The sequence below is a fragment of the Anser anser genome (genome assembly GCF_964211835.1).
Source record: "Anser anser genome assembly, chromosome: 1".
Lineage (NCBI taxonomy): Eukaryota > Metazoa > Chordata > Aves > Anseriformes > Anatidae > Anser > Anser anser.
In genome coordinates this window covers 130,672,309-130,700,237 of record NC_139720.1, presented here as the reverse complement: position 1 = coordinate 130,700,237, position 27,929 = coordinate 130,672,309, and the positions used below count along the sequence as shown (strand labels likewise).

Genomic DNA, 27,929 nt, shown 5'->3' with positions numbered 1-27,929 from the left:
TTGCCAGAAGTGTGGACCCTCTCAAAGCCAGGTGGGAGGGATGATCTAGACTGTAAAACATGGTTGTGGTAGCCAAAGATTTGTTCACAGCTCTGCCACTGTCTCCTACTGTAGCCTTGGGAAGTGTGGTTGCTGTGTGTACACCTTAATTTCCCTGTTTATAAAAGGGATCTGGTAATATTTCCTTGCATTGTACATACTCTTTGGGAAACAGGTGGATGAGCTTCTTTGAGACTCTTTATTAAGATCTTTCAGGGGAAAAAAACAGAGAAATACTGCAAGCTATTTTTCAGTCTTTGAGTTTTACTATGTACAATCTACTCTCTGCTAACATGTTCTGCTCCATGCAGAATATTTCTCTGATTTCTCTGTTTGTTTGTTTGTTTTCTTTTTCATCTCAAACCTAATGACAAGTGAGAAAATGTCAGTTCATATGAGAAACATTTACCAGGGTTCACCAGCCAGGCAAGTACTTCTCCACAGCTCTAATTAATAATGATAGAGCAAGTGTTACTGAAATTTCTGACATCTATTAATAACTTATCAGACATAAAGATAGCTCTTAAATATAATATGAAGTGTGTCTCTTTGTATTTCTAGCCATGTGTCACTCTTCTCAGCAACTTGCTAGCAGGGTCAGAGAGAAGGACTTTTCAAAAGCTACAAGTATTAAAGTTGAATGAAAATGCTGTGTAACAGGACAGCACAGTCTGGGCTTCTATACAGGACTATTAGGCTCTTATTTTGACCTACTAGGAGTCAAAACTGTATATTAAATGCTAATTCTGCTGAGCCATAATGGAAATGGAACTTGTAATAACCATGTGGGTATAAAGGATGTAGGTGTGTGCTCCTGGTGTAGTCATTTATGCTAGCAGCAGAAAAAGACTCATGTTGCAAGAATCTGTAGCATTAGAAAGAAAAGCTGAAGGTGGATATTACTATCTTAGACTTATCAGTAAGGCAAATGACTACAAAACAAAGAAGATACCTGTTCATTCCTAATTATGCAAATCGAATTACTTATCTAGGCTGCTGCCAGTTTATTAAAATTTCCTAAAAGAGTTATAATTTGACCCTGATCTTCATGATTTAAAATTATGGCCAATGTGTTTTCTGAGCTTCCTTATGGCGCTCAGAGAGGAAGAGAGAGAGAGAGAGAGAGGGAGTTAACATGACTTGCTTCAAAGCTTTGTTCATCTCTACCTGGTTATGGAACTAACAGGGGTAAAGTTATATAGGTTGTTATTTACATATAAGTTGTTGTCTTCTCTTGAATAAGCTGGTTCAATTTTGCAGCCTCTTTTAAGTTGTAGCATGGCAATTGACTTATCTGAGGAGTTCAGAATTGCCCCTAGATCAGAAAATCAGTTTCTTTTCTCTCTTGCCTTTGACATGTGCTCTATGTGACCTGTAAAACTTTGGCTTGTGCAGTGCTCATATCAGATGGCCCTGTTGTCAGAAGGAAAGCATAAAACATGCTCTGTGGCATCCAGGTCTGTGACTTCTGCAAGAGCAACAATCCCTGGAAGAGCCCCTTGAGCTGCTTGGCAATTTCTTTATGAGAGCATTGTGGGGCAGCAGCAAATTATGCTCTTGGTGAACAAGCTGGCTCTTGCTTCTTGCTCTGAAGCCCTGGGAGTGCAGAGAGGAGTATCAAAAGAAACGCCCTCTAACTCAGTGCCTGACACATGAAAGGCTGGGCAGTCTGCTGAAAGGCACTGAGTGTCCTTGTTTCCCGAAATGGTGCCTGCGTCAAGACCTTGAATCAGCCAGAGCTTTGAGATGGATGTGCCTGTATCTTCTCCTCATAATTAGATGCCTCAAGAGATTAAAAGTTTTTCTGAACTTAAGAATTCCCCATGTTTCATTAACCATATTTCACGAATAGATCAAGAAAAGATAACTGTTTTTATTATTTTTTAATTATTATTATTTTTTAAGCAAAGAAAGCTCAAAGCAACTAGGTAAGACTGAGCAGAAATTCAAAGGTCCATACACAGCTCTCCTCCTGCCTCCTGTGTCTTCGATTCCAGCCATCTCATTGACTGAGTACCAGAAAACTCGATTTGGTCCCCTCTGGGTGTTAGGAAATTATTCTGTCCATCACCTCTGAGGCGTGTCTGACTTTTCCACAGTGCAGTTGCTCCAGACCCCATATCATTAAGCCTTTCAAAGCTTCTCTGTTTGAACAGGATCCCTGAGGATGCAGCAGCCTCCTCTCCTTGCAGGTGGCTCTACCTCTCCTATTCACTCTTTTAAAGACATAGCATGTGATACAAACCAGAAACACACAAAGTATTGCCTATTATAGTGCCATGCTTTCAGGAAGGATATAACTCCATACACCTTATGCAAAAGCTTAACACATAGCAGACAGAAATAAAAGAACCAGAAATTATATTTTCCCTACTTCCTTCAAAGATGAATGTTCTTCACTGTGAATATTCGCTGAGCAGTGGTGATATGCTCGGTGGATATGGAATTGCTAGCTCCCTCCAGGATTTCTCCAGCCTGTTTGTAAGGTAAGCATTTGTCTGTCAGTATCACAAAGTCATCCTGCAAGCAGCCAGAAAGCTTTATCTTGCTATGGGGCAACAGACTTCAACAGCTCTTGAGAGAGTGGCATCAGAGTGACATGAAAACCATTTCCCTCACTTGTGCTGCAGTGCTTTGAACCTCCAGGGCTGATGGCAGCCTTTCTGAGAGGTGTCTGCATGATCCTGCATACAGCTCTCCTTCTGCACTCTAGGCTGCTTCAGTCACTACTACTGAGGGTGTTGTGGGCACTTCCAGTGCTCAGCTGTACGCAGCTCTGATTCCCTATTCCTCAGACAGTGTCTGAATGCTTTAACTGTAGCTGCAGACAGTCCAGAACAAATGCACCTACTCTGGCATTAGAAAATGGATGAGGAGCAAAGAGGTTTTTATAGGAGCAAACATTGGATTTTAGGATAAACAATCAAATAACCTTCAGAAAAAGGTCTCATCTGTTATGAAATTCCAGTACTTTGGCTCAAAACTAAGCTGCGAAGAGAAAAGAGATGTGCCCCAAACACAAGAATGCCTAGCTAGAAGGCTTTTGCACAAACATTTTTCAGTGAGAAGTAATGATGTTCTTAGCTGTTGATTTTTTAAATATATATATATATATATTTGCAATAGATTCCTACTAGATTTCTAACTGTGATACATATTGTGGCTGAAAATGACTTCACTCAGCCTCACTACATGATGGCAAAGTTCTGAACAAAGCTCTTAATATTACAGTTCTGGAGACAATCTAACATTACAGTATGATTCAGAAAGTACTTGGATTTACAGCTCAAGTGAAAATGAAATTCTATGAAAAACACAATAGCTGCAAACGAAACACGACTCCTGCTTGGAAGCAAAGTCTCAGAATTTGGAGGCCCGAGTGTTACTATAAATCAACAGATTATCTTGTCTCTTGAATTGCTAAGGAGACAATTGCATTCTGAGTTGCAATGTTACCAACAGATCTTCAGTAAGTTATTACAAATAATCAGGATCTGCAGCAGAAAGTGAGCATGAAAGATGATATGGTCTCTTCTGAGGCTTGATAGGCTGCAGAGGTGGGCTGACAAGAACCTCATGAAGTCCAACAAGAAGAAGTGCAAAGGCTTGCACCTGGACAGGAACAACCCCAGGCACCAGCACATGCTGGAGGGCACCCAGCTGGAAAGCAGCTCTGCAGAAAAGGTCCTGTGGGTCCTGGTGGACACCAAGTTGAACATGAGCCAACAATGTGCCCTGCTGCTAAGAAGGCTAACAGTATTCTTGGCTGTATTAGGCAAAGTATTTCCAGCAGATCGAGAGAGGTGATCCTTTGCCTCTACACAGCACTGGTGAGACCACATTTGCAGGACTGTGCCCAGTTCTGGACCCCTCAGTACAAGAGGAGACGTGGACATACTGGAAAAAGTCCAAGTGGTTCAAATAGGGCCACCAAGATGATCAAGGGACTAGAGCACCTTTCCTATGAGGAGAGGCTGGGAGAGCTTGGACTGCTCAGCCTGGAGAAGAGGAGGCTCAGAGGGGTCTCATCCATGTCAATAAATACCCAAGGGGGGGTGCAAAGAAGACAGAGCCAGGCTCTTTTCAGCAGTGCCCAGTGATAGGACAAGAGGCAATGGGCACAAACTTGAACACAAGGTTCTGATCATCAGGAAGCACTTCTGTGTTCCCAGTGGTTCTAGAGGGACACTAAAGGGAACATACAATGATGGTTCCTGTACTGTTTCTTCCTGCTTTTTCATTCCAATGTATGGTCTACCACATCTGGATCAAAAATGTAATTCAGTTAACAGGAGGTAATCGGTCAGACACCTCAGACTGGAAAGGACAAGTAGATCTTGATTTGTAAAGTGAACTAAAGGATTACTAAAATCCAAAGGATGTGAACAGGAAAAACAGGAAATGAGGTTCTTATCAGGAGGTACTTCAAACCTGCTGTGTGGGCTGCTTCTACCACAAAACCTGGTGCAATATAAACCCTCAGTCCCGGCCTTTTTCTTCTGAAGAGGTGGTGCAGGTTGCCTGGAGCACCCCTGTCAGTCTGGAGCTGGTTGATCAGACCTACATTGTGAGTCAGATGGGTCATCCCTTGGAGGAGTCCATGGGACAGGATCCGGCTAAAATTTAGTAAAAATAAAAATAAAATCGTTGTAAGAAACTTGCTAAATGCTGCTGTTCAAACCCAGTTATTTGAATTCCTTATTCTCTCCCTTAACGTGCCTTCTTTATACCATTTTGTTTCTCTCTATTTATTAAAATTCAGACCATCAATTTCTTTCTGCATACATTTTCATCTTTACCGTATTCTATTATTCCCATTGTACATCTTCTTTCAATTCTGCATTTCCTAAAGTGCTTTACTGTACATGAAATATGACTCAGTACCACTTACAATTGGAATTGGGTTGTGTTATCCCTCTTGAGCCTATGTTTTCTTCAATGTCAGCTTTGGAATCTTTTTTAAGGAGACCTATTTTAATTTAGAATCCCTTTTTCTTAAAAAAAAAAAAAAAGAATAAAAAAAGCAATAGAAGGTGAATTCTTTGATGGACTGTATATACAGATTGTTTTGTTGCACCATTATTATTAGTTACATATTGCTTAAACTATCCACACGCACACAAACATATTTTTTCTTGCTTCCAGTCAAATCAGATGAAAGTAGCAATGCAGAATACAGAGCCAGAAGAATCATTAAGAATGATATGTGGCTCAGGCACAGTAACTAATCAAGTGATACTCAAGAAAGAAGCATATGTAGATACTGAGTAATGTAATGTAATGAACCATCCTATTCTCAGTTGTTTTACTTGGATGTATTTAGAGTTGGTAAGGCAATTTTCTCTAACTAAAGGTTTTGTTTAATTTACCCATCTCTAATCTAGAGAGACTGACAGTCATAAAAATCAACTCTATTCACAAAAATAAACAAATGCCTTTTTCCACCAGATTAAACTGCTCAAAGTCCTAAGAAATCCAGAATTTAGGAGTAGAATCTTAGGGAAGAATTAGAAAAATCAACTCTCTTCAGCAAAGACCAAGAGCTAAAGAAAAAAGGCATATTGCCCTAGGCATCCTTTTTCTAATTTTAGGTATTTGTTTTTTTGTTCAATGAATTGGATAACTTTTAATGATTCATTTAGTTGTGACTATAATAGGAAATACAGCATGGAGAGGATGTTGTAGAATGTTAAGCAGTCACCTAAGCATTAGCCCAGTTTTATTGATATCAAATTTTAAAAAAATTTATACCTAAAAATGTATGTATAGGTGCAAATGTTCTTGGTATTAATCACAGCAGCTACACTGCTGCCCACCAGTTTTGTGGTTCTTACCTGGTTGATGAGAAAGGAAGGGATTTGTTCCTATTGCTACAAAAATAATATTGTGAGTATTATTTGATAACAGTCAGGCACTGAGTCAGTTAACTCTTCAAAGGTTAAAGAATAATGGAATTTAGTGCAATTCTTCCTAACTGGGTGGCAGGTGTAATGACTGCATTCAGAATGGATGTGGCTGAGCTGAATGATGATTACTTTTCACTCTAGGTGACTTAGATAGTTTATGATCTACAGAGGAAACAGAAAGGGTTTTCTGAACCTAAGTTAATGCTCTGTTAAAAAAAAAAAAAAAAAAAAAAAGCCAACCAACCAACTAACCAAAAAAATTGTAATCACAGTAGAGAGCCTGGCATTCCAAAAGTAGGCATTTTGTCTGTATCCAGATACATACCACACTGGCTTCTTATTTCAACTGAATCTGAAATATAAATTCTCCTTTGGTAAGTATCAGTATTTCACTCTGTTAATGAATTTAATGACATTGTTTCAAAATCCTGCCAGCAGCTCTTGCCAGCAATCATGCAATCATGGTTTTGTGACTCCACTTTAATCTTCCTCATTTTTTTTCCCTTGGTGATTGTTTTTATCCACGATTTTATACACTGAGGAATTTACCACTTAGAGTCCAAGTAGACAAGTGAGCATTTAATGACATTAGAGAAATATTATCTAGATTTCACTAGGAAGGAAGACTCAGAAACTTTTATTGTAAATGATACCTGAGACATTGTCATGTATCTGCAAAGGCCGCCCTTATGCGTATTTGCCCATGTCTTACAGCAGCCACACGTAATTCTCAATTTGCACTGATCCAGCTGGATATGGGGGTGTTTCTGAGTGATAAATGTCTTTCAATTACTTAGAAATGAGAAGCTGCTTCTTTGTAGCAGGGACATCAATCCTTATTTGTCACCTCCATAAACTGATCACCACTGCTCTGCTGATCTGTTGATTAGTTTCTTTAGTCCATACACAAGAAATGTCACAAATACTGGTATTTTATTTCTTCCAAAATGAGATTGCTTTTATGACTTTCTTTATTCACAAACCAAATCTGAAGGATTAATTGATGGGGAACTGAGATGTTGTAGCAACCTGTGGGTAGTTCACGGTTGCAGAGTCCTAGTTTTTTGGTGAGGGCAGGAAGATTGTTTTTCCTTTTGACCGTAGAAAACTATATTAGAAGTCTGATTGCTTTTAAAGGAAAAAGAAGACAGTCAAATGGCTGTGAGCTCTTATTCAATACTGATTTCTTGAAGACTGAAGAAGACAAAATGAGATTGAGGAAAAGAACAGAGATGTATGGAATATATATGGAGAGAGCTTATGCTTGGTGTTGGAGGTCTGATTCTGAGATCTTCACGTATCCTTACGTGGATCTGCTCAGTCCTAGTCCCACTCTGCCCTTGTTTAGGAGGCATGAACTCAACACACAGCTCTGGGGCAGGGTCACCAGAACCTCTTATTTTCAGATAACTCACTATTTCCCTTCTTTACCTTTTTGTTAACCATTTCTGTAGTGGTCTGAACTAGATTCAGCTCCAGGCCTTGATAAGATACATTTCCATTTTATTGTAATCTTAGTCAAAATTGAGACCACGCATAATTGACTACATTTCTGCAAAACCAGGCTTTTGACCGTGGGTACAATTTCAATATGAGTGTTACTTCATTCCCAGTAGGAGAGGCCAGCCAGTCCCTGCATTATCACTGCATAATAAAACCACTGGGTTTGCTCCCAAACTGACTACCAACACCGTTATCTGTCCAAATCACAGGATTTTTCTCAGCTGCAAAATGTTTGGTTAGAAAAACAACCACAAGCTATTGCTCATTTTCTTTTCTTTCTCATTAAAAATAATCACACTATTTTCAAAGAAGTCATAGGCCTTTGAAGTGGAAGTGGTGCATCTTGTCTAAACTTCCTGAACAGAAAGAATGAATTGTCAGGAAGGGGAAATTGTGTTGGGTTTACACGGCAAGGTCTTGGTAGTGGAGTGTGCAGGGGTAGCCTCTGTGAGAAGAGTCCAGAAGCTGCCGCATGTCAGATAAAGGGCCAGTTTCAGACGGCTCCAAAAGGGACCCAGCTGTTCACCAGAGGTGAGCCAATATGCAATGTTGTTTGCATCTCTGTGAAAACAGATTTAAGAAAGGAAAAAAAAACAAACAAACAACAAAAAAAAACTTTTGGGCAACAGCAGCTGGGAGAGAGAGGAGTGAGAAGCAGCCCTGCAGCCCCCCAGGTCAGTGCAGCAGGAGGGCAGGAGGTGCTCCAGGCAGGCAGCAGCAGTTCCCCTGCGGCCTGTGGAGAGGCCCCTGGTGGAGCAGGCTGTCCCCCTGCAGCCCATGGGTCCCACACGGAGCAGATCTCCACGCTGCAGCCCGTGGAGGAGCCCCCGGTGGAGCAGGTGGATGTGGCCTGGAGGAGGCTGCGGCCCATGGAGAGCCCCCGCAGGAGCAGGCCCCGGGCCGGAGCTGCAGCCCGTGGAGAGGAGCCCACGCAGGAGCAGGGGGTCTGGGGGGAGCTGCCGCCCGTGGGGGACCCGTGCTGGAGCAGTTTGCTTCTGGGGGATGGACCCCGTGGTACGGAGCCGTGTGGGAGCAGTTCTTGAAGAGCTGCTGCCTGTGGGCAGCCCCCGCAGGCTCAGTTCGGGCAGGACGGCATCCCGTGGGAGGGACCCCACGGGGAGCAGGGGCAGAGTGACCATGAAGGAGCGGCGGAGACAAAGCCTTAGGGACTGACTGCAGCCCCCATTCCCCCATTCCACTGTGCTGCTTGGGGGGAGGAGGTAGAAGAGGTTGTATGGGGGTAAGAGGTTTGTAGTTTGCTTTCAGTTCTCACTGCTATTGTCTGTTATCAATAGGCAATCAAATATATTAATCTCCCTATGCAGAGTGTGTTTTGCCCGTGCTGACAATTGTTGAGCGATCTCCCTGTCCTTCTCTCAACCCTTGAGCCCATTTAATCGTATTTTCTCCCCTTTTCCTTTGGGGATGGGGAGTGAGAGAGCAGTTGTGGCAGAGCTCAGGTGCCCTCCTGAGTAAACCCACCACAGAAATACAAGGCAACTACACCGTATGATCACAGAAAATGACACATGATGAATATGCCAATACTTCAAATGCCCTTGGGAAGGAAAAACAAACAGTCTTCTGGCTTCACCAGCCTTATAACTGATTCTGTATTTATGGGATTACATTTTTAGAGGTGTAAATATGCTGTATGAGAAGAAAGATCATAAAATATGTACAGGCACAGCTCATGCTAAAAAGAAATATATATATATATATATATATGCTTCTCTAGAATAGCTTTCCTTTACCTGGTACACCTGTTTATTTTTTGTAATATATCATGCAGAATAGAGTTACACACTTTAAAGAAATAGGGGTCTCCAGTGTGAAGTAACTTTTCTGTGCTCCCTTTATCACTTGCTGCTGATACACTGCACCATAACACAATCCTATGTCATCTGAATTAGGTCTCAACCATGTGTTGCAGAGGTTCACAAAGCGTTGGGTACTTGTGGTTTCTCAGCAGCCAGTTTCACTCTGTTCGCCAGTTTTCAGTCGGACTTAATGTGGGGAGCATCTTGTTCTCCCTCTTCCAGGGGAGTAGGACTGAACTGGTACAGTGGTGGCAGTCAGCACTTACAAATACTTACTGCATCTGCAGCATTTTGGGATGGTTAGCAACACTAAAATCACTATTAGCCGTATTAATGAATTTTGTTACACACCTCCTCTGGCCCCTGCCCAGCATCTTTGTATATGCCTTAACTTCCATACCATCTTTAAAGAATATAAGAAGATACTCTTCATCTTCGAAGGCACAACAAATCATAAGTGTTTTACATACTTTTTCTGGCTTGAATACAGTCAGCATTTAGTTCTGCATCAGTGGTGGATGGGAAGCTTAGCGTCTCATGACTTGGCAGAACCCGCGATACAAATAGAGCAAAAAAAAAAAATTAGATGAATAGTTTATTCACTAAAAAAGACATTTCTGGGTGACTGGAACAACTTGTGAATCCCTGATGATTTGGTGGATAGTTTCAAATAATGGAGGGAGGTTAGGATAATTTTCTTCAGCATTTTTAAATTAAATATTTCTTTCTTGTTTTGTTTTGAAAATGTTCCACATTTCATTAGAAAATGGAAGACAAAACAGATATTTCTGGGGAAAAAAATGAACAAGATATTCTAGTCAAAAAAGTAAAGTTGTTTTATTAAAATAACTGGGAAAAGTGTGTTTCACATTCACCAGTTACTGCTGTTTTTCCATTCATCCAACGAGCCAACCAAACCAGTTACGTGAGCATAAAATAAACATTTTACTTTGAGAATAGTAGCTGAGCTCTGCAGTGGAACATCTGGGACTTGATTTTAACCCCATTTAACCTCAAAAGGAAAGAAGGTCACCAGCCAGGCTAGTATCTTCCCAACCTGCCTAGCAATGAAGTAAGTGAGCTGGTGAAGGACAGTACTGATGTTTAGCCCTGGTAGGCAGCTAAGCTCTGTGAAGCTGCTCACTCACTCTCCTGCCCCAGTGGGGTGAGGGGCAGAACTGGAAGGACAAAAATTCGAAAACTTGTGAGTTGAAGTAAAGACAGTTTAATAAGAAAAATTTAAATAATAATAAAAAGAACAAAAAGAAACAAAGGAAAAACAAAGCCAAAAGAAAACAAAAGAAAAGAAAAGAAAACAAAACAAAAAAACAAGAAATGCAAAACCCAATTGCTCATGACCATCTGACAGACACCAAGCCAGCCCCCGAGCAATGGCAGCCCTGAAAACGTCTCCGCCAGCATTTATTGCTGAGCATGACCTCATACGGTATGGGACATCCCTTTAGTCAGTAGGGGTTAGCTGTCCTCAGCAGGGGTCAGCTGTCCTGGCTGTGTCCCATCCCAGCTCCTGGTGGACCCCCAGCCTCTTCGCTGGCAGGGCAGCATGAGGAGCTGAAAAGTTCTTGACTCGGGAAAAACTCTGCTCTACAACAACTAAAACATCAGTGTGTTATCAACGCTGTTTTCATCACAAATCCAATACATAGCACCATATGAGCTGCTATGAAGAAAATGAACTCTATCCCAGCCAAAATCAGCACAGGCACATACAACTTCCGCATAACTTAATCACCAACGAACCATCTCCTGTTACAATCAGGCCCATAGTACAAGTGCTTATTTTCCAGTAACAGAATAATAGTTTTGATAGCTTAAACTTTTTCATTAAAAATAGATAAGTGAAAGAATGTGAACAACGAAGTCTTGAAGATGCAAACAAACATTTGCCACAGTCTCAGTCTGGGAGATGACAGCTTTTGTTATCATTCCCTCCTTTTTCATCCTTCACGCTGAACTTCTGGAGCATGACAATATTCCTTTCTGCAATAAACCTTGTCATTACTTTGGTTGTTGATTAGTGTGTTGTAGTGGGTGTGCTATAAACATCACAAAGATGGCCTCGCCATCCCAAGGCTCTTAACCTTACTCTTCTTTCAAAGATTTCTGTTCCTGTTTATAAGACTGGTTTTGAACTCGTCTCTGTGAGGATGTTAAGACGTATTGAAAGCTTCTTGTCCTTGGCTGTAAAATATTCGTTGGCTCTAAGTACTGGAATTACCAAACCACGGACCTCTAGGGGCCTCCTTTCCCTGTCTGTTCTCATCTTCTTCCATATTTTTTTATGATGTAGAAGGGGCCAAGCAGCTTCTGCAGCTTGTGTACTCACTTCCAAGCCCAAGCGAAGCTCCAGCTCCTAACCCAAGGTATTCTCTGGGTTGGGGCCAAGGACCGAGCAAGTCAAGGCAAGAAAAAATGACCTAGTTTCTCCCATTCTCTGCCCACATGGTTGTTCCACAGAAAAAGTAAAACATATGAAGGCAGAGTATTTTGGCCTAGAGGACTTTTTCTGTATTTCCAGGGATGCTTGTGTAAAGGAGTGAGATGCAGCAGTTAAACTGGTACTGATCAGCCCTCTTACTGTCCCGCAAAACCATTGCCCTTTGAGAACAGGTCACAGAGCCAGCTGCGATGGGCAATTGCTTTACTTATCTTACTTGAATGCTTCATGAAGGTTTTCTCACCAGTAAGTCAATCCCATTGATTTTAAAGTTGGTGCTGTCATGTTTTCTTCCCCCCCCCCCCCCCCCCCCCCCCCCCCCAGTAAGCTAGAAAGTCTTGCTGAGCTGACCAGTCAAGGTATTGCACTGTGATTATGACTGTCTAAAATTGCAGAACATGAAGGACGATTAACAGGAAAGCATTGCAACAACAGAATAGTATAAAATGCCTGAAAGTTTAGGACTGAGAAAGTAATTTGCATTTTCTGATAAGAATTTGTTTTAGCATGATGATACTTCCTGGCAGTGAAACACGTGGGTGAAAAGAGAGGTCCAGAATAATGGTGAAACAAAAAGAAGATACAGACAACGTGTTCTTCATTCAGAAACATTTCTGTCTGGAAAATGCAGAGAAACTAGGGCTGGTGCTTCCACTTTCAACTGTGTACAGCTGATATGAATGAAAGAGCTATCAGTTTCTTTATGAATTCAGATTTTATGATAACAAAAATTCATGTAAGTGCTTTGATTTAAAAAGTAAAATGAAATTTAATGCAACATCAATTCCTAGTACAGGAAGGCAGTTTTACTTAACTTTGATTTCAGTTTTGAGTTAAAATGTTACTTTCTTCTATTTTTACATTTCCAATCTGAAAACTTCTCTGACTTTTTTTCCCCGAGAGATTCTTTGACTGCATAAGAGACATTTGTTTCCAAATTGTACATTTCCCAGTAGCTGAAGATTTGCTTCTTTGAAAATTCTTGCCTAGAATTGTACAAAATAAAGGATTTGGGCTTCATAACTCAAGTCAAACATATATATTTTTTAATGAGATCTTATCAACAAAAATAAGTGAATATATGAATTCTGAGATCTTTACACTGCTTATTGAAATTATTTTCACAATGTAGAATACTGTGAGAGAATAGAAGTGTCTTTATTCCCATTTTACACCTGTTAGACTGAATCAGAGTTAAAGCAGTTGTCTCAAGAGGCTTGTGCTGTAACAGAAATAGAGCTGGCCCTAAAACATTTACAGAGTATCTGAATAATTAATATAATTTATGGTTTTATTAGTGGGAACCTTTAAATACCACCACCACCATCCAAAAAAAAAAAAAAAGGAAAGAAAGAAAAAAAAAATAGCTGTTCAACATTCAGTAAAAACCAGAGCAGCTATTTAAAGAAAGAAAAGGGCAAAAAAAAAATCTTAATGTGCTTTCTGAACATGATAATGCTGAATGACACAGAGTTTCCAAACAACTGCTTCTAAAAGTACTGCAAAGTAAATGGAGCCAGTGTACTGTCAGGGTTATGGGCTTTTCAGAGAATGCTTTACAAGGTCTACCTTTAAAAAAACAACAACCAGTACTACTTTTTCATTTTACGCTTGGCAGCTTGATAATGTTAACTCTGAATTGGTAGTGTTATTGTACGCCTTGTGTTCTGTCCTGTAAGAGGAATTATGAGAAAGGTGGTAGGTACTAAGGTAACAGTACATACTACGTAGACTAGTGTGGGGTAACAAGACACTAGCTAACAAAGATGATTTACAGGCTTTATCTTACCATCACAGGCCTGTATAAAGCAGATATCTACACCGTAAATAGCCATCCATAACTCTCCAGACTTAGTCAAAAATGACAGATAGGCATTTTTAGAGAGTACAGTTCTTTTGACTATGGTGTTGATGTCTATGTTCTACTTAGAGGCATTTTGCCCCCCCCCCCCCTTTTTTTCTTAGTATTAATTTAAAAACAGAAACAGAAACAAAAAAAAAAATACATAACTTTTTTTAGTTAGGTGCAAGGAAACCTTCTCCAAAAATGTGTACACATTAGTGACTATGTTTCAAAGAACTTGGATGCAGTAGTTAAGGAAGCAGGAGATAAAGCATTGTTTGATGAGGTCCTTACTGAAGCAAGTGCTGTTAGCTTTTTGGTTGGGCAGACACATCAGTTTTCATGCTAGACTGCAATCTGGGAAAAAAAAAAAAACATAGCTGCTAACAGTGTGTTAACTCTTTTTGGGCTTGGTGGAAGAATCTGCCAAAGCAAGGAGTGTGCCTGTGTTATCACAAAGTACTCAGTTTTGCAGACCCCAGCTCCTAAGAGTGCGTCACTCAGAAGTATTTTTAGCTGAAAATTAGATGTGAAAAGTTCCCTGTACAGTGCAAAGGAGAAATAAGCATCTAGGAATGAGATACATCATAGAGCCTGCTGAGCGGAGAGTTTCCTGTGGAGATAAGTGGGAAATGCTGAGGAGCTTCTAGAAAAGGGCATTTCATTGACATGTGAGATACCACAGTGAGAAGCTGAAGCATCTGGTAGGCAAGTGGTTATAGCATTCACCTGGAATGTGTAGATCAAATTCACAACCTTTCTGTCTTCATGTCCCTGAGGAAATTGTTCCTCCACCTTGAAATACTCTGTGATACGGCCCTCTCAATCACTGCATGTGTTTAGGACACAGACGGGGGATGAATTCATTCCACAGCTTATCATTTACATCTGGAAAGAGGAGACTGTTCCCAGTCCCCAAGCCAATGTATTTTTATGTGTTTTCATACAAAGTGGAACAGCTTTAGCAGAGGTGGTTGGGAGGGGCTCACTTCAGAGCAGTCTGTGATCTGGTAGCTGTGGCCCTTTCCTAATTGAAGGAAGATACAGACAAAAAGTCCGCTAAAGCAGGAAGAGACCCTAAAGTCCATCGATTTTTTGTTTTGTGTATGCTTTACAGCACACACCAAGTGCTGATCTAAAAGCTGGGCACCCACCTTAAAACTTCCCTGGAAATGTGTACCAGATGAGGACCTCCTAGTCTTGGTGTAAAAGACTCACATAGTTTTCCAGGCATAGGGATGGCTGGAAAAAAAATCTGGCTTCAGAAAATTTAATAGGCTTTTAGATTTTTAACAGCAGAATTTTGTACATACCAGGGATAGATATGCAGGAAAAAAAATGATATAAAGTGATATGAAATGAGGGGGTCAGATAACACTTAGAAGTGAAATAGCACTTTTCCATATATTTATTTTGAATGTGTTTTGGAAGCAATTGCTTTCTGTTTGCGCATTTAAATCTGTGCCATGGTGTGGCAATGACTACACAATAAAACAAGCTGCGTACCTGCCAAATATATTGTGATCCTCTGATCCCAGCACAGCAGCCTGGATCTAAAATAATCCAGATGGCCCAGCAAGTGTGTGGATGCCATTTATGACAGCATTGTGTCAGTGGCCGGAAGGTTAACTCAGAGTTTTCTTTATTATTTTGCCCTCACTGCTTTAAGCCCACCAGGACAGGATTTGTACAGTCAGAAATGTTGATTCCTGTGACTTCAACTCCCTGCATTGTGCTGTCTCTGGCAGCACAGTCCAGCTGTTTATGCATGTCTAATATGTCTCCTAAGGGCGTTTGTAAAGCAAAACAAGCTGCCCCTTCGAGGAAGGTAACAAACAACCTAAACTTAGCTGCATTTTACAGAAATTACAGCGACTTGATTCCTACTGCGCTTCAGCCTGTGGCACAGAGTGTCTGGGACATCGCAGAGTTTTCACTGGGTTTCCCAGCTGCCCAAAAAGATGTCACTTGTAAGATTTTTCTGTCTGTGTGAGAGAGATGCATACCTGTGTGATATCTAACCAAAAGGCACAGGTTCACACTATCACCTTTGCCTGCTGAATGGTCCTCTTCCATCCCAGCCTGGGCATGCTGTACTGCGAGCGCTGCAGTGGGCTCTGCAGTGTGGAGCTGGACTATGGCCTCAGCTGCAGAAGGGTGTGTTCTCCTCATGCAGGCTGTATAACAATACTTGGCTCCTCCAAAAAGACCTTCTCGGTGTTCAGGATCTGCAAAATGGAGCTCTGTATCTTTTCTGCCATGCTTTAAATGCTAGTTCCTCTTCTTGTATTGCTTGCTGGAACACATAGTGCAGTATATTCTGTTTGATGTTAACAAAAATGTTCTACAGGCTTTGACAAATAATGCTATTTAAGCACATGGTGAACAGGAGCAAAATCTACAGAGATAGGCATGCTTCCCTTGTCACAAAACGGTAGCCATGAGCATAAGAGCCAGGACAATTTGGATAGCATGTGCAAAGTATCTTAGGGTAAGAGGGGATTCTCCTGAGGTGGATATTGGCTCTACTAAACATGAGATTGTTAGATGCATGACACATTCTTTTCTGCTCTCTTTTCAGTCTACTGCATGTTTTGACTGCACTGGATTGCTTAACCTGCAGGGTACTGCTCTGACATTAAATGCCTGTTGATTATAATTTTTCAGAGTTTGGGTACAATCCATTTTTCTTAGCTTAATTCAGTTGTGTGGTGGTGCCATTTGGGATGCTTTTGGGTTTCTGAGATATCTCCAGAGGACCAGCTATCATGATACTGGAGATTTGTGCTGTCCTGGATTATCAAGTGGAGGCTAAGTACCTAAGATGGTAGTATATGATGTTTTTATTTAGACAACTGCATAAAGTCTCACACATATATACCGAGATCATGAGGTTCTAAGCTCCTATACACAGACGTGAAGACAAAAAAGCGCTGCTAGGGTGTTAGTCATCTCATCCTAAAGTGGACATCTAAAACAGCTCAGATGTATTGCATCCTAGAAATGCCTATTCTTCATTCCTTGATTCATTTATATCAAAGGAGTTTAGGCAACTAACTCACATATATTTTGCAGACATTAAAAGTCAGATGATTATAATTCCACCCTGGATGTAATATCTGATAAACAGTAGAGACATCCTGCTGTTGCTTAATCATAAGATCTTTGCTTAAAAACTCTAAGACTACAAAGAAAGGCAGAGACCAAATACAGCTATGGAGGACAACGTACCTTTGATATGGATAGTGTGTAGCTCATTAATTGGCTACTCTTTGGCCTGCTGTGTGGGTAATATGATAAAAATCTTGTGACATTACTGTGCTTAATACATCTGATCGTATTGTGGACCTGTCATCTCAAATCAGAATAGGCTTTTGCTATAATAAAGGCATCTGGTATTTGGGTATTTCTAATGGATAATGTCTGTGAAGATTTATTTTTACTTATAAAGTTGTTGGATAGAAGTCAAGCAACTGTGATCGAACATTTAATACCACATGTATTAGTGAAGTTATATCAACCATTAGGATACAGTACCCTGAGTTTACTTTCAGGTTATAGATATCAAATGTAGACATTTAATCAACATGCTAATTGGTTCATAAAAGAGAAAAAAAGGTGAAAAATATAACCTTTCTAGGATGTTTTTTTCAATGGGTATTGTATTCATATTCATTCTGGTAAACTGGGATTTTGAGTTTTAAACACAATTGTATTTTGTTAGACTTATCCTGATTCTTTTGCTCAGGGCTGTAGCTCATAATTTGTGTGTTCTCTGTGAACACACATATCCATGAATAGCTGGATTATTTTGTTATAAACCAACAAGGCAACAAACCAAACCCAACCAACCAACAACAACAAAAACACACACACACACACACAAAAAAACACCTAATCGAGCAACTGGAATTCACGCTGTGCAGAAATGTGTTTACTTTTTCATGTCAATATCTCCAGCTTATGAAGAAGTTTGAAACATAATATGCTATGTCCTTTTTCTTTCTAGGTCTCCTACGTAAAAGCTATTGACATCTGGATGGCCGTGTGCCTTCTCTTTGTCTTTGCTGCATTGCTAGAATATGCAGCAGTCAACTTTGTTTCACGGCAGCACAAGGAGTTTCTGAGGCTTCGAAGAAGGCAAAGGAGACAAAACAAGGTACAGCTTGCCCTTTACTCAGGACAATTGACTTTGCCCTGACAGCATTCTTGACACACAGGTTGATTTCTCACTTCAGTTGTTGCCCTTGCAGGAGAGTCTTATTCTAAAATTTCCTTTTGAGTGCTTTATGTGTTGAGAAAGAGCTAAAAATCGGCTGGTGTGGTTATTTGCAGTTCATGAAGATATCAATAAATGTCAATAGACTGGTCACAGATTCCAAGAATTTTATTCTGTTCTCGAAATTGCTGAAGCAGCTGCACCTTTACATATAAATTTATTAGCTATTCCAGTCTGGACTGGCATTATATTTTCTTCTAATCCCCAAATATTATGCTATTATGTGGCACTAACTAGCAGATAAGGAACAGTTGGAATCAGTGACACAGATAGTATACCAATATTATTTCTTTGACATCATCCAGATGTGCTGACATCAGCATGTGCTTGGGACCTATCTTTTCTGGTGTCTTTTTATGCTAAAATGGGAAATTCTTTAGCATAGCCCACTGCAGGTGTGATCAGCAGTTCTGACCTCACTTCTAAACCACCAATGCTCAAAACCAGTAAAGTTGACCACCCAGAAAAAGGGAAGGATTAGGACAATTTCCTTTCTATATTCTATCATTTCACAGTTTGTTACTGATACTAATTTCACTTTTTTTTTTTTTAACAAAGAAATGCTTTTTGAGTATTATGATTATATCATTTTATACCAGTAACTGAAATGCAGAAGGGAGGCTTGCTCTTAACTTAGATGTCAGTCTAAAAATACTTTTAGGAAGTCTGTCAATCTTTCCTGTTTTGTTTTGTTTTGTTTTCTTTTGTTTTGTTTTTCCCCCTTTGGTGAATGAAAAGGCAAGAATATATATTGAACTGAATTTTAGTCCAGTTATGATCATTCCCATAACTATAACATCTTTATCCTTCCTGTATCTGTGCCACTGTTATCTTAGTATCAGTAGAAACTCTTAGGTTTGCTGCTGCACATGAACATTTACTAGGCAAAGTAAATATTCACTTAAGCTGCACAAGTGTTTCAAGCTGCAGATAATGGTTTCCTTATAAGAGGGATGACAACAATGGCATAGGGCATTTTTGTTTTGACAGGTCTGTCTAATAATTGTTCATTAGCTAATGTAATATTTGATGGATGCTCTGGGAAGCAATCCAGTTCTGTCTTCTGGTTTAATGCTATTGTCAGATGGTTTGAGATTCCCGTTAATATTAGATTACGGGAGGGAACAGAAATGCTTGCTCATCTGCAGGCACACAAGCCAGAGGTACCGCCACTGGAAACCTCTGTTTCCAAAAACTGCATAGCAGCATCAGAAGCTGCTGAACTGGGTCTGTAATTTCAGTTTGGGGTATGATGTCTTCATTAGGGGTGAACTAGTTGGCAAGCAGCCACCACTGGTAACACTATGACAGTGACATCACTTGAAAATTATGAAGTTTTGGTCCATGGCAGTCATCATTCATCTGCTGTGGGAAGGATTATTTTGGTGGCTATTAAGAGAAAGGTATTTAAAATCTTATCTCCAGAAGACATCGTCTAAGCAAGTCAGTTGATTCTATGCAAAATGGACAATGCCATAATTAAATACTGTGAAATATTCTGTTGGAGTAAGACACATCCATTTGCACAGGCTTGCTATCACTTTTCCTATGAATCTGTTTGCACAAATTTCAAAATAGAGAATAGTGATGCTGAGGCCATCTCTTTGTGAGGCATTTTCTGCATCTCTTTACCTGAGTTTGTCTCTCACAACGTTATTCTCAGTTTATTTTGCGTTGAAAGTGGTTCGTGTTGTTTTGCATGATGGTCTTCTCTAACTGAACCATTCTTCTCTTTGCGTGTTGTGTACGTATGTCGTTGTGTTGCCACTGTGCTGTTCTCATTCTTGCTGACAATCTGGGGACAGGCACAGACTATGACTGTTGGGAATGAAAGCGTCGAGTCCGTGAGGCGCGTGAATGGCTTGCGGAGCAAAGAGTCATCAGCTTACGGGACAGTGAATCAGATCGGCAATTCAAGTTTGAGGGTAAAACCGTAGTGAGAAAGAGAAAGCAAGAGAGAGATCGTGTATGCACAGTGATGTCATAGATCAGCAGAATGGATGATTTTCATGGCATCACTAGTAACCTCTTGTGTTCTCTTTGCTAAATGTCCCCACAAAATATACAGTACTGTCCCCAGCATGAACAGCAGTTTCATGTTGCACGTTCTTGTGACCCTTCCTTATGCTTGCTTTTTTTCCCACAGTTGGGTTGTGCAATTCCCTTTCCAAACCTAAGCAAAGTGCATGTATATTCTGAAGGCTAATCCTGTTTAACCTGGGGGGGGAGAGGAGCTGTGGGGTGGGGATGGCCGGGGGAGGGAGGGAGACCATGAAGCAGGAGCATAAGGAATGCCTTGAGACAGAAAACCCCACACTGTGTCATCTTTCAGATGAGTGCAGTCCAACCAAACTAGGTATGTATAATGAAATACATTTTTACTGGTGCGGTATTTATTCCTGAACTGTCAGCCTGCACTGTTCCTTCTCATCTTGTCCTAAACCTTGTTTAGTGGAGTATGAATAGCTGTGAACCAAAAAATGTATTTCATTGCTTTCTTTTTACTTGTTTGGAGAAGAACCATGGGGCTGAAATCTTTTACACAGTGTGATGTGTAGCAGATCTGAAGCAATACAATACCAGCTGATAGATCCAGATTACGGGTGAGTTGTGGAAGTAATAAAATCAGTGATGGAGAGAGAAATGAGCTTAGTGTGCAGCTCACTGCTTGCTGCCGGTTCATTCGTTTAAATAAAAAGGGTCTAGAATTTAAATCTTTCAGGACCTGGTTTTCTGAAACAAAACAAAACAAAACAAAAAAAATTGCCTGAACAGCTTTTAAGCTGTAATGGGCCTCTTACTTTGATCAAGGTCTGTAAAGTTATTTGATTATAAGATGCATATGATTTCAGTGGATTTTGTACACTGTAAAGGGAATTACTGGCTTTCCAAATCAAAACAAAAAACATTGCTCCTGTTACACAGCAAAATTAGGATAGAGGGCTTGCAAAGTAATAAATTGTTCTCTTAAAGAGCTACAGTATCAAACAGTAGAAGAGAGCCTTCATTTCTGCATTTTTTCTACTGTAGAAATAGTCATATTTACACACATAGAGAAATGAGTACAAAAATATTTTTTTTAGTGTCTCCTAGAAGATATGATCAGTATTACTGTGCTGCCAGCGGAAAGCTGGTGTCATACATCTACAAAACCAGTGCAAGTAAGTACGTAGTGCTGTGTATTTTATCAGTCACTTAGTACAAGTAGCCCAGCTAAGGTTCGCATAGGACCCAGATACCCTCTGCCTAAGGGAAGCTTGCAGAAATCTCTCTACTGTTTTTTTAATATTGATATTATATATACATCCAGGACTGTACAAAGAGGGACTATATCTCTCTAGTTTTGTTTTTGTTTTTGTTTTTGTTTTTGCTTGTTTGTTTGTTTTTGCTGTAAAGCCCTAAGAGCTGAAGCTGCATTGGAGTTGATTTCCCCTAGAGAACACCCAACGCTGCTCTAGCTGGGTGAACACAGGAAATACATCAAGATGGAGGTTTCTGGAGTAGTGCTGCCATAGGTGCAGCTCCGTACTTTTCTGCTCAAGAAAAGGACACTTATGTGCACAGGGGAACATAGCCTGTGGTGCCACAAGAAGCCTCACAAGCAGGGAGCTTGGCTCGCTGACTTATTGCTCACTGAACTAAGGGCTTATGGTGAATGCAAACGTAAAACTCACAGGCAAGTGACTGTGACATAGTCAAGAAGAAAGAGTGGAAAAGAGGGTGATTGAATATTTATACTGCATCATTCAGTGCTAATTTGAAAAAATAAGGACCAAGCCATGCCTGAGCAAGATTCCTAGATTAAGCAGCTAGATCGACAAAACAATACTGTTCACAGTTTTGTAAGCCTACACCTCTATCACTGCTTTTGTTATTGCTACTTCTGTGTCTTGTTCCTCTTAGTGCTGCAACCCTCAGAGCATTGCACAAAAGCACAACAAACCTGAGCCTGTCAAATCTCTGAAACCAGAAGTCAGGCTGGTTAATGTTTCTCTAGGAAAGCTGAGGCTGCATTGTTGATGTACAAGAAACTGTATTTACAGCTGAACCACTGTCCTGTCACTGTATTAGAAAAGATTGCACTGTCAGGACCGGTTGTCACCTTCCATACAGAATAAAACCCTATGTCCTTCGCTACTCAGACCTGCACCCTGCCTGTGCCCACCGTGCAGTTTCTGTTGGAGGAAATATTCAATGTTTATCCTAAAGATTTGTGTAGTCTTCCTGCTCGCAGTGAAATACATCCAACAGTAACCACATTTCACTGACAGAAATGGCTTTTATTTACTATGTATGATACCACTTTTTGTATATATAGTGTATAGGCTACAGAAGCCGTGAGTCTGATGGCACTGAAGATGTAGTACAGTTTCATTACATTAAAATCTAAATTTTCTTAGTGCCAGATCACCTGAAAGAAAACAACTGATTTTTAAAATATGATTTGTAATAATCAAACAAGATTTGCTTATTTTCCAAAATGACGGGTTTCCAGGAAAATAGAACTCTGTTTACATGGGCTTAATCATCCCTTTTTGAAAACTGTAATTATTATGTTATATGTTCAGTAGTAAAAATGAGTCACAGTACACTAGTATTCGTACAAGCATCTCAAAGATGACTTCCTAAATTATACCATGACCAAGAGTAGAGGTTAAGTCTGGGACTATTAGTGTTAAAATCAATACTTTGTAGCTTGAACAAAAAACTGTGCAGCTGGAGGCTGTGACAGACTTTAATCCCATGTGCAGGGAACACAGAGCAATACAAATAACAGTGCTGCAGCCAGCGGGGCTCAGATGCATGCAGATTAGCAGAGGGAGGCACAAATGGTGTTTTCGAATGACAGAGCTGGGACTGAGACTCGGTGGTTACAGCAGCAAAGGATAACTCCACTAAGCAGAGGTGGCAGCAGCTGGCCGAGTGGTCCAGAGAACTGCTGATCTCTGGATGGAAGTGCCAGTGGGCAGGCAGGTACCCTGAACAAAACCGTTGAAACTGTCAAGGTGATCAAATATTTCCATCTTCAAAAAGGGGAAGCACGCACTGAGCAGCAAAGACCATCTCTGCCATTTTAATCATATCGAAATCCCTCCATCAGACCCCCAGTAAATTTTCTAAGCTTTCCTAGGCTTGCCAGTTGAAAAAATCACTGCCTTTATCCTGACTTGGCCTTTAAAGCACTTGTTACTACTGTCCCCAATGGAAATTTTTGTCCACTAGCATCTGTGTGTACAGCACTCGGTGGGATAACGTGCAGGGTTTGCGTTACGTAAGATGCCGCATCATGTGAATAATGGAAGTGCTCAAGGAAAGCCCTCTTTGCTGTGCTATTTTTGGTGCTCACAGAGTGAGCTCTAGCACATGAGCTTCATTGTGAAAAATAGGAATCTGAGTCTGAATGGCTTTTTCTCTCTCTGACATCTTGCTTACTTAGCGGATTAAAGAGTGGGTAGCTTCTGCTGTAGATAAACATGCTCAAGATATTGTGGTTATTTTCCTTCTCCAGGGCAATTGCATTAGCACTTTAATGTAATTGTGCAGAAAAATTCTAGCAGAAGATAAATACACCAAAATGATCATTATCTTGAAGTAGCAGTCCCATGTACAACCACACAGAACCAGTTAAACAATAGGCACAATGTATTTCAACATGTTGCTGTTTCCCTGTGCAAATTCATTTGAATGTCCTTGTTTATCTTTGTTTGTGAGCATGAATAGACTAACATTGGCCCTAGTTAACATCAAAGTATCTTTATTATTTATTAAATGGGCTTACTATAGTGAGTTTAAACATTTAAACTCACAATTAAAGCGTTGTTTCAAACTAGAAAAATATCTTTACAGAAATTCTTAGTCTAACTCTAGACAGAAGCCTGAAGAGTGACAAAAGTCCTAAAAGACAGAGTAACCTGTAGGAAACGAAGATGTTCAGCCAAGGGAGGGGTGGTATACAAGCAATGGATCAAAAAAATTTAGTAATACCAATGTGTTCAGAAGATTTTCCAGTGAAAAGCAAGCATAGACAAAGAAACAGTGGAATAGAGATTTTTTTTTAATTTTTTTTTATAAGGAACTGTTTACAAGTGTTGTGAAAAATAGTACTAAAGTTTTTGTTGCAATATTGTAAGAAGCTAGGAAAACTTAATTGAGTGTCTGTGATTAATGTGTATTAGAGCTTCAAACACTATGTGATGATGGACTTTTTTTATATATTTCACTTGAAACTAAGAAACAGAAGAGAAAAAGGACAGTTATATTTCCAAAGAGAGAACTCTGAAACCCAAATAATAATAAAAAAGGACACATTAACCATTCTGTAACTAAAGGCAGACTAATTTATGGAATACATAATACTAGTTTCTGAGAAACACCTCCAGGTATCAAGTCACAAATATCTAAGCATTTATAAAAGCTGGTAGAGTTCAAATATACAAGCTGAAGTAACGTAAGCAAGTACCAGAGCAGAGACAGAGCCAAGTGGACAAAATCAGGAGAACAAAATCCATAGTTCTGTGAAAAATATAAGTGAAAAGGAGGACTGGAAAAAAAAGCCTAGTGTAGAGGTAGTGAAATCCAGAGAAGTAGAGAACTAATGGGAAGCTGGTAAGACTGCAAAATGGCAAATATTAATATTCACTGAAATGATCAGAAAGGTGCAACATGGAGTATCCCGTGGGAGATAATCACACCATAGGGACCAGGCTCTGCTCCAAAACACCAGCCAGGACATGATGCAGTATAATGAACCACGTTGGCCAGCTTGCAACTACCCTAGCACATTAATCCTTAATATTAAGTAAGATATGAACAGGATGTAAGTATCACAGAACATAGAAGCTTAAAGGGGCTGCGGAACAATAAAACCCACAAAATTTCAGAACTGCGGCTATGAAACAGCAGTGTGCTGTGCCACCTGGGAAAGGTAGGACTGCAAAAGCCTGAAGGTGTACCTGATAGAGTTTTTTTGTTTGCTCGGTAGTGTTACTCTTGCTTTAGAAGCTCCGAGTCCTCTCTTGTACCTACCCAGCATGCAGTGGCTGAAAGGATCAGCTCTGAACCGACAAGCCTTGAGGACTGAAGTTTGCACTTCACTTGAGTGAGTTTGTCCTGGTAGTTACTCATGAACAGCAGGAAATACACCAGAAATGAACTCTGCAGTTTTCCAGCTCATGAAAGGTACTCTCCAGCTGGGTGCAAATGTCTCATTTTTTACTATACCTAGGGGAGATTACAAACTGAAAATAGGGCAGAGAAAGCTAAAAAGAGCCAGGAAGCAGTGTTCTTATTTTTGATGCTTTAAAGCACAAAAAATAGCTTTTCAAGACCCACCTAACACAGGCACAAATTTGAGTTTTCCAGATTATTTTAGAAAAGGTGGTTCTTTCATTCTGCATTCTGACCTATCTTATTTAATAAAAAAATCCAGCAGAAAAAAAATATTGAAAACACATTTCATGATCAAAAATGAAGAAGGAAGTCTGCAGGAGGAGTACACTTAACCTAAATTGTCCCTGACCAAGTGTCCAAAAAGAGAATGAAAATACATTGCAGTCTCAAGACTTTGGCTTAGGCTGCGCAAGGTGTTAAGGAAAAAAACTTTGTCCCATGTTGGCTCCTTTGTTTATCCCATTGTAGATATCTTATCTTTACTCTTTTCCTGCCCAGAATCAGAATCCAACAAGGCCCTGATCTCAGGGTTTCTCACTGCAGGTGAGAAATGGGAGAGTGAAGACACCTGGGAGGAGGACAGTTTCTGATCCTTTGTCGATCACAACACTTCTTATCAGTTCTGAGTTCTGTCCTAAGCTTCATATCCAACAGACGAGTATTTCAGCATGATAAGCACAAACTAGTGTTTCTGCAAGAGAATGAAAGTGTGACACTGTTGTAGCCAAGCATAATACGGGCTAAGTATATCAGCATTGCTGTATCAGTGTATTTCTACCCAGACTTGCAACTGTGCTTGTTCTGCCTGTCTCCAGAGGATAGCACACCAGTTGTATCAAATTACATGGTAAATTGGTGAGATGGGCAAGTGTTCAGTAAGATCCATGAAATGCATATTTACATCTGACCCAATTAATCCCGTTCTCCACAGGGGATGGAAGCTGTTATTTGAATGTAATTAATTGTGAAGCATTCTGTAATGATGTTGTCCAAATGACATTGTGCAAAACCAAATTGTATTAACTAGACTTTTGAAACCTCGTTGTGTCTCAAGGTCTGAAAAACTTCACGGGTTCCAGTAAAATCCAGTTTTTATAGTACTTTTAAAAAAGCAGTGTTGCAGTAATTTCTTTCTTTATCTCACTCATTTTTTTTCCCCCAAAGGGAAAAAAACCACTGTTTTGTATTTGCTTTTCATGTTACTAATCATTGCTTATAGCAAACTGATGGGTCAGAGACTGATTCTTGACACCTTTAGTTTGATTTAATGATCAGAGATGTTTATTTCACCTGATCCACTGCTAGAGAAAGACGTTAGTGTAAATATGGATTTCTTCTTTATTACTTTATTTATTATTATTATTGGTAATAGCAAATTGGCAATTGGCCAGCTGGGAGTAGGTTTTAGGGAATGAGATATTTTTTTGCTACAACAGGAGGAAGGGGCTAGGATGAGTTACACTGGGAGGAATAAACACCTTGAAGCTCCCCATATTCTGAGTGCTTGCTACTGAGTCTTCCCGGAGTCCTCACCCCTTTCAAATTGGAAGCATCTGAAAACTTGCCAAGGCCAGCCACAGGTCACTAACCCACTTCCATTCTCTGTGACTGGGCTCCTCTCATGGCATCTCAGAGCTGGCACAGCCCTGGGTCTGCTCACCCAACACTTCTGTACTCCAACAGGATCAATGCCGAGAAGGACTGGTGGTGTTCTTACTATCGGTAAGCTCAGTTTCCAGTGGTTGGTTGGTTGTTAATGGCAGAATAAGTTTGCCAGAGTGTTTTTAGCTCTTTCCAAACGAATTGGAAAGGTCAGAAAAGGCTGCTGTGGTTACCTAAACACGTGGACTAAGAGAAACCCAGAATCATGCCTGTGAACTTCTGCATCAAGCTTGTAACATCTGCTTGAGATGTTGCATAGCTCTTTGAATCATTAAACTTCTAACCCGTGTGTATAATTTCTCACACAGACAGTGTGCGTGCATTTGTACACACACACATGTGATCCACTTGCATAAGTGTAGGTTATTCTAGTGAGGTGCCAAGGTTTTGATTTCTCCGTGATATTATGACAAGACTCTGAGGTGACAGGAAATCTTTATTTTGATGCCTCATCTCACTTTCTTCAGCTGATTCTACATAAAGTTTTCTGAGGTGATTCTCTCTGTTAGTCACATGGAAGTACTTTGCCTAGGACTGACTCATTCATTTTTCTGTTAAGCCTTCCCAAACGTGCTGGTGGTGGAGTCTTGCCTTCAGGTGCTCTGTAAACTGACAAAAGAATAGCTAATTAAGAGTGGGGATCATAAACCCTGTTCATTAGAGATTATCTGAGTTGCACAAACATGAGCTCTTATACTCCATTACAGGAAAGCAAGTTGTACATTGCCTCTTCAGGATGCAGCCTCACATTGGTACCTGCATGGAGCAGCCCTGATGCTCTCTAGCACAAACTCTCCAAAAAAATGTATCTATCTATTGTCTGTTAACTTATGTCAGCTTCCTTTTTCACTTCCATGGAGGTCTCACTCTTCTAATATGTTTTGTCTTGGTTGTCATATTGACAGGCAAGAGCTATGCAACAGATATTTCTGCAAAAACCAAGGTTTTGGCACATTCACAGTCTTGATGTTTTGCAAAGCATTGTGTAAAATCAAACACTAAGTCTCCTTGCTTGCTCCATCTGCAGAATTGTAGGCCTTTTTTTTTTCTTCTGTTCTGAGCATGGAAGGCAAGGGAAATTATAGAAAGTCTAATTGAGTGTGACGCCATTACAGGCTGATGAAATGAAGACAACTTGTCCTTCACAAGATGCTCTTTTACAGCCTTTGGTACCTTCTGTGCAGAAGACATACTGCTAGGTCCTAACGCTATTTTTTTTTTCATTGTAACGTACCTAGTTAGATTAATT

At 40.2% G+C, this 27,929-nt stretch overlaps 1 protein-coding gene across 4 annotated transcripts in view; it reads left to right on the top strand.

The window, feature by feature from the left end:
• Positions 1-27,929, top strand: part of GLRA2 (glycine receptor alpha 2) — a 142,310-nt gene that overhangs the window by 95,225 nt on the left and 19,156 nt on the right. For all 4 annotated transcript variants that reach the window (XM_083839453.1, XM_083839452.1, XM_083839451.1 and 1 more), the window contains one exon: positions 17,579-17,728. In XM_083839453.1, coding sequence (XP_083695579.1) covers positions 17,579-17,728 — 150 coding nt within the window. The remainder of the gene's footprint in view (positions 1-17,578; positions 17,729-27,929) is intronic.